The sequence below is a fragment of the Chaetodon trifascialis genome, chromosome 8, assembly GCF_039877785.1.
Source record: "Chaetodon trifascialis isolate fChaTrf1 chromosome 8, fChaTrf1.hap1, whole genome shotgun sequence".
Classification (NCBI taxonomy): Eukaryota; Metazoa; Chordata; class Actinopteri; order Chaetodontiformes; family Chaetodontidae; genus Chaetodon; species Chaetodon trifascialis.
In genome coordinates this window covers 11,787,455-11,801,658 of record NC_092063.1, presented here as the reverse complement: position 1 = coordinate 11,801,658, position 14,204 = coordinate 11,787,455, and the positions used below count along the sequence as shown (strand labels likewise).

Here is a 14,204-nt window from a genome sequence, read left to right as displayed (position 1 = left end):
GCATTTCCCTCTCTTCCCCTTCCTTTAATGTTTTTTTTTTTTTTTTTTATCTTCTGTGTCTGTTCCTTCTTGCCTTTGATCCCTGTGTGAAATCTGTGCAGGGACCAGCCAGCCAGTCACCTTGTTGTTATGACCATGGGCTCACTGTCGTGTAGAGATGACCCCTGAACTCCCGGCCCTGACCTTTCTCCGTCTCTCCTCTCTCAGCTGCAGCCTTATCGCTCCGCACAGCCTCGCTTTGTTTCATCTGTGAACATCAGTTCCAGCAGGGGTCAACCACAGGGAGGACATGGAAGGGCTGGAGTGAACTGGAAGGTTCTGTTAAACCAAAAAAAAAAATACAAAATCAGATACAGTTAGATCAAAGAAGCACAAAATATAATTTAAGCACTTGACAATGCTGGTGTGTAACTGCCTTGGAGGACCAGCGTACATGGGTACACTGGTTTGAGGTGAGCAACGAGATATTATTTGTATTATTTTTTTATTTATTTTTATTATTGAAACAACAGTCACATACACTGGGACACTGGGGTTTTCAGGTACAAATTGAATAAGTGGATATCAGATTAAGTGAAACGGTCAGGTGACACCTACCTAAACAATATAATCACATAAGTAAAACATAGCAATAGCTTTAGAAAATACAAATAGAATCTAGCACAGGCACAGGCTCCCAGATGACCAACATTGACCATTATCCATTAGTGCTTTATTTTAATGTGCTGATGTCCTCTTGATCACATGAAAGCACAGGTATAAGTGCACCCAAGGCTCAGTGATCTGATCTGCCAAACCACCTCCAGAGGTGGTCAGGGACACATTGTGATCACATGGAGCACAAGTTTAAATGCATTTTCACTCAACTTCGCGGCAGTTGTTTGTCGGCAGAGGCGGAGCATAAGTGTGCGTCTCTTCAGGACTACAGCGGTCACAGTCGTCCACACATTAAATAAAAGGTTTGACAGTGCAGACGTTGGTTTAGCACCCAGTCCCCATCCATAAAGGTCCCCATCACTATCCTCTCCCTGGAGTCTTGACTGCATTCACATATCCAGATCATCCTCAGGACAGTGGGGGAACTGACTACAGCTGAAATAAAATCAGCTGCGTAACACAGTATTCTCCTTTGCTTTCTTGTCCGCCATTCCAGTTGCTGAAGACCCCCCCCCCAACACACACACACACACACACACACACACACACACACACACACACACACACACACACACACACACTTCCAAATCAATCAAAAGTCCATACAATAGCACAGCTTCACAGATGGCTGCTGTCTTTTGTTGCTGTTGTTGTTTTTGAGGGTGTAAGAAGGAAGAATAAGAACAAAGTGGACACAGCGATCTGATCTCAATCGTATATCAATGTGGACACTGGAGACACATTCATACCAAGTGTAAATGTTATCAGGTTCAATCGTATCTAGATATAATCTGGAAACGAGACACATTTTGATGCCAGGTGTAAAGGGGGTAAAAGTGGAGGACCGGTCAACCAATAGACTGATATTGCTGTAAAACATATTGTTACTTCAGTCTCATTTTGCTTATCTGCCAACATTGATGCAGTTCCATACATCTGTCATAATCTGGAATCCAGTCTCCTGTTTGGGCTTTAATTCTGTGGCTGACATTGTAATTGCTTCCTCATTGCTTTTTGTTCCCTCCCCACCCCTATCCTTAGACTGCTGACTGTAATGTCACACACTGCTGGAGACATATAACAGTGGAGTTGTGCAGTGGTTGTAATTGCCCTGCCCTCTCTTTTAGGTTTGATTCCCAAGTGAAAGAATTGCCCCGTATATACCTGTACTTTCTTTTGTTGTTGTCTTGCATCCAACAAAAAAGATCAATCTCAGAATTCAAACATTTCTCCAGAGATTTATGTTTCAAACTAAGCGCAGTTAGTTCTCATTAGCAGCTCAATTGAACCACATATCAAGGTTATTGTGGCTCAGCTCCTCAACTTCTCTCCTCACACTCCGCCAGACCGGCACACTGCTCAGTGTACTCAAGCTCACGGAGATAGATGGGTTCCTGTTTCAATTACCAACAGCCATTGCTGGTTTTATCCATACATCCACTCATATCAGCCCTGCGAGGCTTGAAAATATTACAGCACTTACAGAGATATGACTATTATCAGGAGTGTGCACGTGACCACACTTCACATGCATAAAAATTATGCATATGCACATAGACACACGCACATTCAAATGCACAAATGTGTTAATGGCACTGCTATTTTCTGTGAATTAGACAGTATGCAGGCAGTCAGTAGTGCAAGCTTTGGGGACTCGTCCTATCTCAGATGTAATTCATATTTAAATGTTGTTATGCTCCCTCTCTTCTGGTAATTGTGTTTGCACTTCCTGGTTACTCTTGGAAGTGGATTCACTGAAGCGTTCTGTTGATAGCAGTCTGGTAATCGCTAATTATAAAGACAGACATACGCATACACAGGCGCACACACTCAGTTCACAAACACACATGCTCACGCACAAATGAGCAAAGCTTGTAACAGGGTCCCTGGCTATTATTCACTGACTTCCTGGCAAGTAAGTGTACTCACGCTGCTTAATGTGGCTCTTCGAGAAAACTGCATCTGTAGCATCACATGGAAGGTTTTGAAGAGATGTTAAGAAGCTTTCATTTGGGCTTTTCATTCTCAGCGAAAAGCTAAATTTGAGCAATGGCGCGGTGCCTGCATGGAAAACTAGTGGAGCAAGTGATAACCACCAGATGCTGAGTGTTACAGTGACCTGTTAATCAATGTACAAAGAAACAGGCTTTAAACACACCCTTTATGTTGATGTGGCAAACTCATTGCCTGTTTACACATCCTGCAGATACATAGCAACATCAGCATTCATTTGGAGGCTTATTTCTGATGAACGCCAGTCCTATATTCACTCTCCTTTTAACGTATAGTGTCCTGTTGGTGCACAGCCTGGCAACTGTCTGCTGGTTGTTGCTGAGCAGGTAGCATACAGTGGGTTTGTTAAGCTATTTCCACAGAAGACAGCTGGTGAGAGCAGTGGACGAACCAAAACGGTTAAGTTGTGGGCTGTAAAATGAAAGCAATGAAAAGAAATCCACCGAAATGCTCTGTAGTGCTAAGAGGTAATAATTCTCTGCGGGCTCATCTCTACAAGCAACCCCTTTCACATGCAAGTAGTCGTGAGCTTCTGTTGATAGAAAAATATTGATTACAGTACATTTCATATCCCTTATTGGAACAAAGTGAGCAGTTCTCCAACAGACATGTTGAAAGAAGTTAAATTAGCTTGAGGAGCCCTTTTGTGTGGTTTTGACACCATCTGATGTCATTAGCAATAAGCATATTAAGCGTTGATTTCAGCATTGTGATGATTTCTGCTCCCTGTCTATTCCTCTTAATGTGCATTCATACAGCTTTTTTCTGCAAGCCCCCAACAACAAGACATACAAGATGGGCAGCTAGTGTAATGATTACGCAGTTATTGGAAAATAGTGTTAAGAGGTTGAGTGTTAAGAGTGTTAAGAGGCTAAGATGCTGACTAAATTTTACTTTGAGTGTGTTTTTGTTATTGATAACCACAATGCCTGGTGTAAATTATACTGCTGGAGGCATCACCACTGGCCAAAGGTTAAAATATTGTTAATAATGTGTATTCATGTCTGAGGTGATTCAATAAAGAAACATGATTTGTCTTTGTCAACCTCGGGCTATCTGAGAGAAGCTATTGCCTTGTAATGGCTAAAGCCCAGAGTGTGTTAATTTAGCATGGTCATAAAACCAGAGCTGTGCACTTACTTATAAACAGTGCAACAAAAAACAAAAAACAGAAAAACGTGCTCAATGAAAACATAAAGCTGTGTGAAGTCAGCGTTGGGATTCTACAAAGTGTCAAAGTTTGTTTAATTCTAAGTGACAGCCAACTGAGTGTGTGTTCGTGAGAAATGGTGGCAATCCCTCAGTGTGATTCACTGTAAGATTGGTCGGGATGTGAGTGATGGTAATGACCTTTCCTCTGTGTGCAGTGTGGTGTGAGAGTAATACCCTTCCCTTTATCAACTTATCTGTGTGTTTCTTTCTCCCATTCAGCTCTTGACAAATGTAAATGAGGAAATAGCCTGCCTCTCGCTGCACCCTGGAAGGCTTAGAAACAGGATTTGGCCATAGTCTTGCAGTTTTGCTCACTTTTGGTTGTAAGTGAAAAAGAAAACACCGACTGCCACAATGTAGCATGTATGTGAAGATTGATTATTCGGATGTAAAAGGGCAATCTCGCTAAAGTGACGTTTTGCTGCCATAATCCTATTACTGTCAGGCACAGATGGTTATTTGTTGTATTCTCTATGAAAGGGAATACAGCAGCGCTCCAGCAGTAGACACTAATACTATACATAAAAGCAAAAGCACCTTTCTCGGGTAAAACTGCTCCACGGTGCCACACAAGCATTTAGCTGGTTCATTAATAGCAATGCAGATATTGCAATTCAAGCTTTGTAATCTCCCACATATAAAATGTCCCACATATGAAGTCATATATGAAGCAATTGGATTTGGAGCTGAAATGCTGCCATGGCACTTTTATAATATGTAATATAATAATGCAGTAATATTCAAATAGTCAGTGCAGAAGGAAGTCCTTAATATTACACCAATGCAATGGTTCTTTTTCAGCTTTGCAATATTTCCCAGGCTCTGGTGACCCACCTACAGCACAATGAACACAATAGATTACTCTAGCCGTTTCCGACTGTAGATGATAAGAGGTGTTTAATGGAAGCATTATGTGGAGGTGAATGACAGTGAATGCATTGGAGGAGCTCACAGATCAAGTTTTAGATTTCAGCTGTTGGCATTGTTCCCACCTTTCTCAATGGACTGTTTTTTATTGTGGAATTGTTCAAAACAAGGCTGTTAACACGCCATTCAGAGAGCAGTCATTCACGTAGGGGCTGCACACGGTGCAGCACTTCATGACATCCTTGCTGTGAAAACAACATTCATGATTTTATGCTGCTGATTTCTTTGGCCTTGGCTTCTGAATAGGTTGTTTGATTGGCACAAGACGGGGTGCTGTGTGCAGTTATTCATGATTTGGTACATTTTGAACAGAACAGTTTTGTTTGCATTAAAGACAGTGATGCACCCTCCATTTTTGATTCTGATGACAAAGATGACAAATTCTGACATGAATTTGGATATTTGTGTACCCCTAATACTGATTTAATACTGGTTTAATTAATTAATTAATTAACTGCATCAAATGAGAACAAAATCTAAACATGAAATTACAATTATATCACAAACTAGATTAAAAAAAAAATATTAATTAAACAAATAAAATAACAATCAGAAGGGGAAACAAAATTGTTTGTAGGTGTTAAGTGCAACTGGACTCATAGACACAAACATAGAATTTAACTGAAAGATCGGCTGTCACCAATACACAATCCAGCTATTTGAGTCAGTATCGGACCAATATCTGATATTGGTCAGCATTGATCTAATGAGCAAATCTTGTGCAGACAGAATTCTGCAATCGGTTGTAATAATGATAAGTAATGTGAATGAGCCATTTCCATATTGTCATGATGCACGCTCTTACTGTAAACAGACTTTTATGCGTCATCCATTCAGAAACTCACTGGTTATTTTCCTGGAATCTAACTCCCTCTGTGATTTCTGGCATTTCATAACAGCTGCATAGCTTTTAGCTTCCTTTTCTGCGAAGGATCGTAAATCAACACTCTCCAAATGAGACATCCCCGTCATCTGATGGAATAACTGATTTTGAACCTTCTTGACTTTCTTAATAAGCGCAATTGTTCGGCAGTCTGTTCTCTCAGTTAAGTCCTTGTCGAGCCCCACAGATCAGGATTGCAATCAGAGTTCATGTCTGTGTTGAGCTGTCTTGAGGGAGTGCTGAGATTATTACAGCTCCATTGTATCTGATTTAATCCATATTAAGACATCGTTTGAGGCACATTTAAGCAAACATATCCGACCCTTTGCAAATTAGCACTGACACAATCTGAATCTCAATCTGTTTCTGTCGACTCGCTTCTCTCTCGGTTGCTCTCTCAGGTTCTCGTCCTCTTCTTCTCCCTCCGTCTCCCTACCTGTTGTTCTTCCGCGTCCTTATTTCTTGCTTTCCTGCGGTGACATTTGTGTGGGTGATTATAGATGGTTGTCCCATCCCTGAAGAGCCATGTGTCATCAGAGTTACTTCCATCTGAGTGAGTGGCCATGAAATGTCAGATGAGAGCACAGATGGATGGATGGTAGAGGGTTAGAGGCCTGGAGAGACAATCTTTCACTCTGCTGAAGCCAAAAGAGCTAAGCTTCATTGGCCTGTGACAGGTTGCCCAATGAAACTGGAACTCCACTACTACTTATAGATATCTTTATGAGGCTTCATCACTCATGGCAACTGTTGTACTCTTGTATTTTTCATAGTGGAAATGATTTTTCATTTTCTATATTCTTAGTCAATACAGTGGCATTTGATGTTTTTGTGGGAGTAAAACTGCATTAAGATCATATGAAATGTCATTTTTAAGTCTGTAGCATTGCTTGCGCTGGGTGATAACTCATGATTATCATTCATCAGCTTTTGGTCATATAATTCTCCTTTTGCAAAATAAAGTTTTGTAAAATGGACTATCTTCTTTTCCAAATTAAGTTTTCTGAATTGAAAACTCCAAATAAATGTTTAAAATGAAATTAATAAAATGGATGAAGAACACAATGACAGCAGTTATCAATCTGACCATTTTATATGTCATTTTGCATACATTTGCCATATCCTGATACATTATAGTGATATTTTAGAGTTATTTCCCAGCCTGAGGTTTTTTCTGCCTTGTTTAATTTTAAAGCCTCTGAAAACTTGACTTAAAATCCTACATATTTCTCTATAAAATGAAATAAGCCACATTAAAGCAAAAAACAAAACCAAAAAACACATTTTTAAATATGATTTATTGAGAGTTGAGCAGTCAAAAACTCATTTTAATCAGATGTAACTGACCATGACCAAACAGCTCACCAGATTCTGATTTAATACTCCTGATTGGTGCAAGGAAGTGTGTGACATCACCACTTCAGGCCAGTGAGAATAGCCCTCTGATGAAATAGCTAAAACTGTGTGGGATCCTGTCATTCATAGTAGCTTTTACAAGTTGTGACCAACCCCCCTTTTTAAAAGAGCACTTGTCTGCAAAGCTACTTAAAGGACATGAAGGCATCTGACTTAGCGGTCTCCATGGAGTTCGAGGACTGTGGTGCAGACAGATGTTGGTTTAATGTGTGTGAGCAGGGAATTTAGACAGAAGCTGTCGTAGCTGTCCATGGTCCTGAAGGGTTGCAGTCTCCTTAGCAAACGTTTTGTGATGAAAGAATTTCACCTAGGATTAAAATGAGCAATTAGCTCAACACGTATGTTCTTTTTAAGTGATTCCTGTCTCACGTCTGTACTGTAAATGATTACCCCCTTGACATAAACACACATGCAAACTGAATGTACGTGTCATGCACATACAGCAGACAAACAAACCCACTCATTATTTCTGAAATGCTTCCTCCAGTAGGTGATTTCAGTCCTCCAGGGGGTCAACCCACCGGAAGGGATTGTGGTCCAAACAGAATCACTTAGCCTATATCTGAAGGGAGCTGAGGAAAATTGCAGAGGAAACACATGGGATTTGGTCTGTAAATAGAAAGCCAACCCTCAACACTTCATATGTCTCTGTCCTGCCCCTCTTTCTCTCTCTCTCTTCCTCTCCATCCTTCTCTTTTCATATCGTCACGCACATATCAATAAAAATGGCGTTATGAGCTTGCACCACATGCATAAAAGCGGTTTATGACCCACAAAGTGAAAACAAATTCCAGCAATAAATATTTACTTTGTGACTAAGCTCAGATCAGATCATCTCGAGCTTATTGTGCAGATGGTTTTTAATGTGCCCGTACAATGAAATGACAATGAGAATCATATATTTTGTGCAGCATGCATTTATATAATTGCACAAACAACATTTATGGATGCTGCCTCTTAATTTTGGCCACTTTCATACTTTTGGATTATGCTTGCGTGCTGGCTGGGTTCATCAGCAGGTATTTAAAGGGATGAGTTATGCTGCTGTCCTGACCTGAACTGACATGACTTGACCTGCCATCATCACAAATGTGTGTGTCTGTCAGTCCTCAGACCATCTCTGATAAGCCCATCCATCACGCATACCTTCACAAGAGCACTCAGTCCCACTCAATAACTCCCCCCCAAATCCATCCTTCCCAGACTTTATTAATATAACCCACTGAGACCCGGCACTCCTACGATTGGATGCGACAACCCTGACCGAGGACTGACCTGCCCACCTGATGGCCTGGGGTGTGTATTCAGCCTATAGTTAGGATGCTCATATATTATACACAAACCTATGTGTGTTTGTGCCCATGTGAGGATATGGTATGAGATGGAGCAAGAGGACTGATGGGAAGAGAAAAAACTCCTGGGTGCACAGCATCAGCTGAGAAAAATCTCTCCCTCCGGTATACTATCTTTCACTGCTTATCCGTCTTCTTCCTTCCTGAAACATTTACCTGCACCTCCATTGCCATCTTCAATGAAGTCTTGCAGAGTCATAAATGGCTCCAGCATTCATCCAGACAGAAGGGGAAGAAATTACATCTAACCTTGCTTATCACATGCACACACACGCACATGCTCACCCGCACATTACGGCTTTCTCTTTCTTTAATGTGCACAAGCCCAGCTTTATCTCTGTGCCATGTATAATGGCACATAGATGGTATCATCAGAGACGGGCCAGCTTGACTAAATGGGAGCGGCAAATTGACTGTAGTATTAGGAGAGAGGGGCCTCTATCAGGCAATCTGATAGGATCCCATTAAAGAAGGCTTGCAGATGAATATGATTAGCTTTTCATTCCTCTTAATGGAAACATCTTCTGAAGAGGGGAGGAGATGAAATGTTTTGTGGTGATAGGGCCTGTGTACCACTGATGGGATTGTTATTGCCTAATTTGGGCAAAAAGGCCATTAAAGTTCTTGGAAGGGACGATAAATGTTCTCTGTAAGTATACTCTCAGTTATGGCTTCAGACCAGCGCTTCCCTGTGTGTGGGCAGCGCTTTGGTTTGTTGATGCGAAAAACCACCCTCCACTTAAATGGCTTCATATTGGGCTTGTTTTTGCCGAAATCTGTGACAAATGAGTATGAGGTTTCATCTCTTGTTTCGTCTCCCCCACCAAAATCAGCTGAATGGGGTTTTTTTTATGTGTGTGTTTGTGGTTTATGAGTGTGTTACCATCCTGTGTTTTTACTATCTCCAACAGACTGTGACAGAAGTGTTTCATTTGATTATAAAACGACTATCACGAGCACAACTTCTTAAGCAGATTATTGTTTATGTATGGAGAGCCTCTGGGCTATGGTTTTCCTAGTCCTCAAATAACAACCGGCATTATTCTCTGTGATCTGTCACAGTGAATGAATTTGAAGAGTGATATTTCAAAACATGTTTCTGGATATGTGCAAGACTTGGAAGAACTGTTAAAATATTAATTGGGTTCTTCTTGCTGTTTAATGTCATTACCACTCAAACGGCCTCAACCCTCATTTCAATAGGTTGTGTGAAGCAGTCAGTTCTTTGATATGCATACGCTCCCAGCAGCAGTAACAGGTTGACTGACTAGATCTGCATTCTGCCAAGTCTACAGGGGCCTACGATATACATTACAGATGGATCAGGGTAACAATGCCAAATGTTATTCTATCCTTGTGGCGTTAGTATCTGTGTGAAAATGTGTCCAAGAAACCACAGGGAGATAGGATGCGTGTTTTTTCCTGGGTTTTTGTCTATGTATACAATCTCAGAAACCAGTTTATCAGGAACACCTGGTTAAAATGTAATCCAATACAACAGTCCTGCAATAGATCGTACCTCCATGAAGGTCATCATGTTCAGTCTTTGTGTAAACAGTTTCAAAGATGTGATGATTCAGTTTTGGAAACTGTAGTGTGGTGATACTGAATAGTGCTTCTAATATTCTGGGCACTGTGTTTATGATTGAGGGCACACTAAATAAGCCTCCCTTAGTTTTAGCCAAGTGTACCTAATAAAATGGTAACAAGGAAGTGTACAGATATTTTACTTAAGTGAAAAAATAACAGTACCATAGTGTAAAATACTGGTATGTAAGTTTTATCAGCAGAGTGTCGGTGGTACTTAATTGTTTATTTTACTATCGTATTATTATTACTGATGCATTAACATGCAAGAAGCATTTTAATGTTATAGCTATGGTAGAGCTAATTTTACCAGTTTTGTATACTGTTGGGTGATTTAATTCACATTACAAGCTATGGCCATATGCAAAATAAATGTAGAGAAGAAGCGTAAATTAGCATTAAATCTGAAAACTAGTGCAGGAGTACTTTGGTACTGTATGGTACTTGAGTAGATGTACTTTATAGCACGAATGCACGAATATGCAAAACTCAAAGAGTGTCCCCTTCCTACAAAGACAGTGTTTTAAACTGGCCTTGCAGCATGTGAGTGTCATTTCATTCCTGCAGGAGTTTAACCTCTCTGTAATTCTACTTACTGTATCTGTGGCTTATTTCCGCTACAGCTCACTGATACGACCGCATCCCTCAATTTTAACTGTTTCTGACACGTCACATTGCTTTTGTATGAGTGTGACGAGACATATTCCCTTGCAATATTTTGTTGCTGTCTTTCTGGCTTTGCTTCTGCTGCGACTTTTCTTTCCAGCCTCTCGGCGCCATCCAAACTGCAAATTTGCAAAAGATATGTTCACAGATGAGTGTCTCCATGAGTCATTATCTCATTTGTCTGTTTACCCAAAAGAATCTGTAATAAGCACACATCAAAACGTCTTGCACATGTGCTTTGTAGTAATTGTACAGTTTGTGATGGCCATATTTTGTAGAAATTTCTATTGTGGGGATATAAAACTGAAGTAGGATAGGTTCTAATAATTTACAGTTAAACAACAGGCTGCACCATGATTCTTACAGGATCATGGGCTGCAGTGAGGCTGTTTTTAGTTGCCACCAGCAGCTCTATAGCTCACTCATTCCATTAGTCAGTCCGCAAAAATTTCCCCATCCTTTGGCAGCCACAGTTTTCATCCTTAGCGGCTGAAATTTGGCATGGAGGTCAAGTTTGTGTATGAAATTGGTGTTTTTGTTCATACTAATTAGCTAAAAAGGGGAATGGCAGTAGGAGTGGCCGATCGCTAAAAGGCACAGAACTTCCAAATGGATTCACTCGCTCGCACAAAGTTTTGTGGAAAGGTTGGTCATGAGCTAGAAAACAGCAGATTAAGTGTTCATGCAAATATGGTGAAAAGGCAGATGTGCCAGTGGGAGTGGCTTATAATAAAATGACACATAACTTCAAAGCAGATTCACATAAAGACACACAAACACACACACACACACACACACACACACACACCAGTTTGCCATGCCGTCTTTCATGACTCATGAACTGTTTGTCATACGCTGTTGTGGGAGGCGTCATTAGACTCAGCAGAGTATCTTTTTCATTGGCGTGTCGGCCCGGCCTTAGCCATGCCCCTTTCATAGCTCATGAACCATTTGTCATACAGACCTGCAGAAAGCCATCATTGGACCTAGAAGGGCTAAGAAAAATCTACCTGTTCATTGGTCCACAAAGCTGTGTCCGCCCTATAGCAACTACAACTTTCTGTATATGAGGGTGAAATTGGTTTTTGAGTGTGTGTGTGTGTGTGTGTGTGTGTGTGTGTGTGTGTGTGTGTGTGTGTGTGTGTGTGTGTGTGTGTGTGTGTGTGTGTGTGTGTCAGTGTGACTGCACGAACAAGCTCATACGTGGTCACAGCTGTTGTGAATTCACACTTGTTAATATGATGAAATTAATCTAATGAAGGTAATTGACAAAGGGAAAGTTACTGTTTGCATTTCTAGGAGGTATTTCTTGAGGTTAGATTATTTTAACGGTGAAATACAGCCTTAAGTCACCGTGAAGGGCAAAGGATTTGTGTTGAAAATGCTACCTTACAGACAGAAATCAGAAGTCTTAGCGTAATTGTATATAATGTTGGATGCTTAAAGGCTCTTTCTTTCAGGTTTATTTGTAGTCAGACAGAAAGTCAGTTGTAATAAATTCAGTAGAACCTCTTGTTTAGCTGGAAAACAAGAACAAATTACCTGCACTTTTTACTCATGAATAAGAAATGAACACCATTAGAAATAAAGGTTGCTTTTCCAACTTATGTCGTGCTCTTTTAGCTTTTGAATTTCTCCTCTTCCATCTTCTTTTCCTTCCACGGTTGATTCCAACAGTGTGGCTTCTTCCTTTGAAAAAAATAGGAGGGATTTAATGTAGTTATTGTAATTGTGTTGTCTGTCTTTGAACTCAAGACGAAATTGCTTTTGACTTGCAAATATTTCAGATTGAATTGGGCTAAATGACTTTTGGGAAATGTCTCTGCTGGCATTCACGTGTCCTCTTTCTCTTCTCTAAAGGTTAATAGTATCTGCTCTCAGTGAATGAGTCAGCGGACTTTACTGTGCTATTCAGTGACAGAGAGGGTTTGGTCGGAGCCTCTCTCTATCTCCCTTGAGGTGGGATGGAGTCAGCAGGTCAAGCTTTATTCTGGTGGGGATGGACACATGCAGCATGGAGAAGCCCAAAAAACAGAAAGATGAAAGCTTTGTACAAGAGAAATGAAGGGGCAGCAAGTTGAACTGGTTGATACTGTGTGTGTGTCTCTGCCTTCGTGATGTGAATGACCTCCAGTCGGCTGTGCATGACTTGGAGGTTGAACTACCACAGACAGATTTTATTGAATGCATAATAAGGCGTTTCACTAAACTTACTCTCTCTTTCTGCCTGTCATTGCTCGCAGGTACGGAGACATGGTTCCTAAGACGATTGCAGGGAAGATCTTTGGCTCAATCTGCTCTCTGAGTGGGGTGCTGGTAATTGCCCTGCCTGTCCCTGTCATCGTGTCCAACTTTAGCCGCATCTATCACCAGAACCAGAGAGCAGACAAGCGGCGGGCGCAGAAGGTACAGGTGAACACAGTTTTATTTCCCTTCAACTGAGGCCCAGAGGGTTGGACCTCCAGCCCAGAGGGGTGCTTTGACGTCTCTGTCCCCTAGAGGAGAGGGGTCCACAGGGTTCAAGTCGTCCCTGAGACTAATGATGGTGTGTGTATAATGCGCACTGACTTACATTCACATTAACAGTAGGTGCGTGATACATATTCAGTGAGTATCAGCTATACTTTAATGGACCTTCTCCCTTGACATGAATACCTAAACCATGACCTTCCTATTTCGCTTTTGCTCTGTATAAATATAAATCAGTTTTTGAGACTTTTTTTTCAGTCAGTTAATACTCATATCCTCCTTGCAATGCCTCTGTTTGCAGCTGAAAGAATAATTTGATATATTAGCCTACCATAGCTCAATATCCCAATGGGATCAAGAGGCAGCTCCTTCCCAAAGGAAGGAAAATTAGCATGAGATCTGTATTTTGTTACAACTTTTTAATCAGGCATTTTTAATAAAGGGCCTATGAACTACAGTTAATGGCTTTACTGATGGTTAATAAATCATCAACTAATGCTTTATAGATCAGTTAGAAGCCATTAATAAGAACAATTCTTAGGTTGCCAGGTTGTAAAAAATTCTTCTTGTTGTTTGGTATCCACTAGCAGGACACTTTGTCCTCTTACCTCAGTGATCATCAACTGGCAGCCCGCCAAAGCGTCCTATCTGGCCCACAGAATATGATTAAATTCAGAAAATGTGCGCATTTAACATTATTCTCCAGTGGAAAAGGTCCAGTCCGTTTTGACAGTGATGATCAATTAGATGGCAGCCGGCCAAGAGGTCCGTAAATCATAATTCACCCGCTCTTCAGGAAGCGATTATTCTCCAGCTCCATCCTCTCTACTCCGTGGACCCGCCATCAAAACACTCAGCTCTCCGGCTGGTCGTTCCCTGGAGCTGACAGCAGCGCACTGGTCAGGCTGTGGGAGGTAACTCTGGAGTTGTCAGAGAATCACGAAGCTTGTCTGTTACACAGAAGAGACGCCTCTCTGTCTTATTTACATTGGCCAACTGTTGTGTCTCACAAGCATTTCTGT

General features: G+C 41.1%; 1 protein-coding gene across 2 annotated transcripts in view; it reads left to right on the top strand.

The window, feature by feature from the left end:
* Positions 1 to 14,204, top strand: part of kcnd3 (potassium voltage-gated channel, Shal-related subfamily, member 3) — a 99,122-nt gene that overhangs the window by 65,552 nt on the left and 19,366 nt on the right. For both annotated transcript variants that reach the window (XM_070969257.1, XM_070969258.1), the window contains one exon: positions 12,957 to 13,125. In XM_070969257.1, the coding sequence (XP_070825358.1) occupies positions 12,957 to 13,125 (169 nt within the window). The remainder of the gene's footprint in view (positions 1 to 12,956; positions 13,126 to 14,204) is intronic.